The 2,283-nt window shown below is 22.8% G+C and overlaps 1 protein-coding gene across 1 annotated transcript; it reads left to right on the top strand.

Annotated features, from left to right (window-relative positions):
* Positions 1 to 102: 102 nt before the first annotated feature.
* PRSY57_1339000 (secreted ookinete protein, putative) lies at positions 103 to 2,186 on the top strand (the record flags this gene model as incomplete). The annotated part of the gene is given in 2 exon segments (XM_020115196.1): positions 103 to 1,380; positions 1,392 to 2,186. 2 exon segments carry the CDS (start codon positions 103 to 105, stop codon positions 2,184 to 2,186), a joined length of 2,073 nt encoding a protein of 690 aa, XP_019970119.1.
* Positions 2,187 to 2,283: the final 97 nt, after the last annotated feature.

Genomic DNA, 2,283 nt, shown 5'->3' with positions numbered 1-2,283 from the left:
TAATTTGAATTAAATAAAAAAAAAAAAAAAAAAAAAAAAAAATATAATCACATATATATATATATATATATATATATATTTATATATTTCATAATGGTTAGTATGAAAAAAGGATTTTTCCTAGTGATATGCTTATGTTCCTTAATATTAATAAGAACATATAGCGCACTGTCATTAAAGGGAATAAAGGAAGGTGATTCTCCTCGTTTGATGTATTATAATAAGGAGAGCCATGGTAACACTTTAAAAGTTAGTAAGGATGAATTAATGAAGCGTATAGTTCAAGATGTATCCTACGATATTAATAATTTTATAAACGATCAGTATGACAACAACAACAACAACAACAACAACAACAACAACAACAACAACAACAACAACAACAATAATAATAATAATAATAATCATAACCATATGAGGAGGGATAAGACAAGTGAAAAAGTTAAAGAATTACAAAATGATGATAAGTTGTTAAATATGAAAAATTATTCATATAAATATAATAATAATAATAATGATGTGAAGTATAAAAAGAATAATTACAAAAATGAAAAAAATTTAGAAAATAATGATACAGTGTATATAAAATCTTTACAAAATAAACCCTTATTAAAAATGAATAATAAGGAGAAGGATAATAAAATTGAAATGAAGGATTCCAAAAAAGGTAATTACAACAAATATAAGATAGAGCATAATAATAAATCATATGATGAAGGTATATCAAATAGTAGAGAGCAAAATAATGATGAGAACTATATGAGAGAAGAACAAAGGGGGAATATAAGCTTTAAATTAAATAATTTAAATAAAAAAAAAAGTAGAATTAAAAATAATAGGAATGGAAAAAAAGAAAACAATATGGATATTAATAATAATAAGATAAAGATAAATAATATTAAAAAGGATATCCCAAACATAGATAATGATAATGATAATAATAATAATAATAATAATAATAATAATAATAATAATAATAATAATAATAATAATAATGTTGATGGTGATGACAATACAACAATCCAAAATAAGAGACCTACTAATATATCATCAACTAATGAACATAAAAACAGAAATAATAATAATCAGAATAAACCAAAACAACACAGTGAAAATCATCATAAAAATAAGTTGACTGAAACGTCATATAACGGAGATGTAATAGAAATAAAAATAATATCTGATCCAGGATTTGTCAAAAGTAACCATAAGAAAACAGAAAAGAATGAAAAGTATGATATGAAAGAGAAAGATTTATTAAGGATAAAGAATGGAAAGAAGGACAAGGAGTTGAAGGGTGCTCCAGATAAAACGTCCAAACGTAGAGAAGTAGAAAGGGAGAAGGACCACCTAAAGGGTAACTCAAAAAATAAAAATAAATAAATAAATAAATATATATATATATATATATATACATATGTATATATTTTTATTTTTATTTTTATTTTATTATTTTATTAGGAAGAAGGAATAACTTTAAACAACAAAAAAAACACAACAAAAAAGATAGAAATAAAAACTTTACTATAAAAACCAATGACGACAGTAAGAAGAACAAGATAAGCTATATCCAAATGTATACGGATAAACATGGCACCGAGGAATATTCACCAAAATTAAATGAAGAATCCTTATTTAATAAATTAAACGATGATGAAACTTTTGATGAGGATATATATGAAGGAAGTGATGAGATAGATAGTAATATGTCTATAAAAAAAATAAATGAAGATAAAAATTTATTAGAATTTGGTGATGAGGGTGTGAAAGATATAGGAAGTACAGAAAATGAAATGATTAAGAATAAAAAAAATATTATAAAAAATTCTAGAAAAGTATACAATCTTAATTTGTATAATTGTGATTTGATAGATGATTGGGATTTGAATCATGAATATATAGATGAAGAAGGGAAACTAATAAAGTTGAGTGGATACGTTTTTCAAAACATTGTAAGTACGGATTCTATGCCTACAGTGAATATAACTGATTGGAAACTCAGGGGATCGTGTAGTTACGATAATTATATATGTGGTGCTTTAAATTATATGAATAATATATATTCTAAAGGAGATCGAGTTATATTTGATGGAAAAATATATGAGGCGACAACTGAGGTATATGAAACACCTAAAGCTCTGGAAAATTTATGGATAGAAAAAACAAATGATTGTTATGATTTTTAAGAAAGAGAATAAAATGGATTAATAAACCAAAAAAAAAAAAAAAAAAAAAAAAAAAAAAAAAAAAAAAAAAAATAAATAAACAAAAAAATAAAAAACA

Source organism: Plasmodium reichenowi, chromosome 13 (genome assembly GCF_001601855.1).
Source record: "Plasmodium reichenowi strain SY57 chromosome 13, whole genome shotgun sequence".
NCBI lineage: Eukaryota > Apicomplexa > Aconoidasida > Haemosporida > Plasmodiidae > Plasmodium > Plasmodium reichenowi.
The sequence above is the reverse complement of the archived record's forward strand: the minus strand, read 5'-3'. Positions and strand labels throughout refer to the sequence as shown.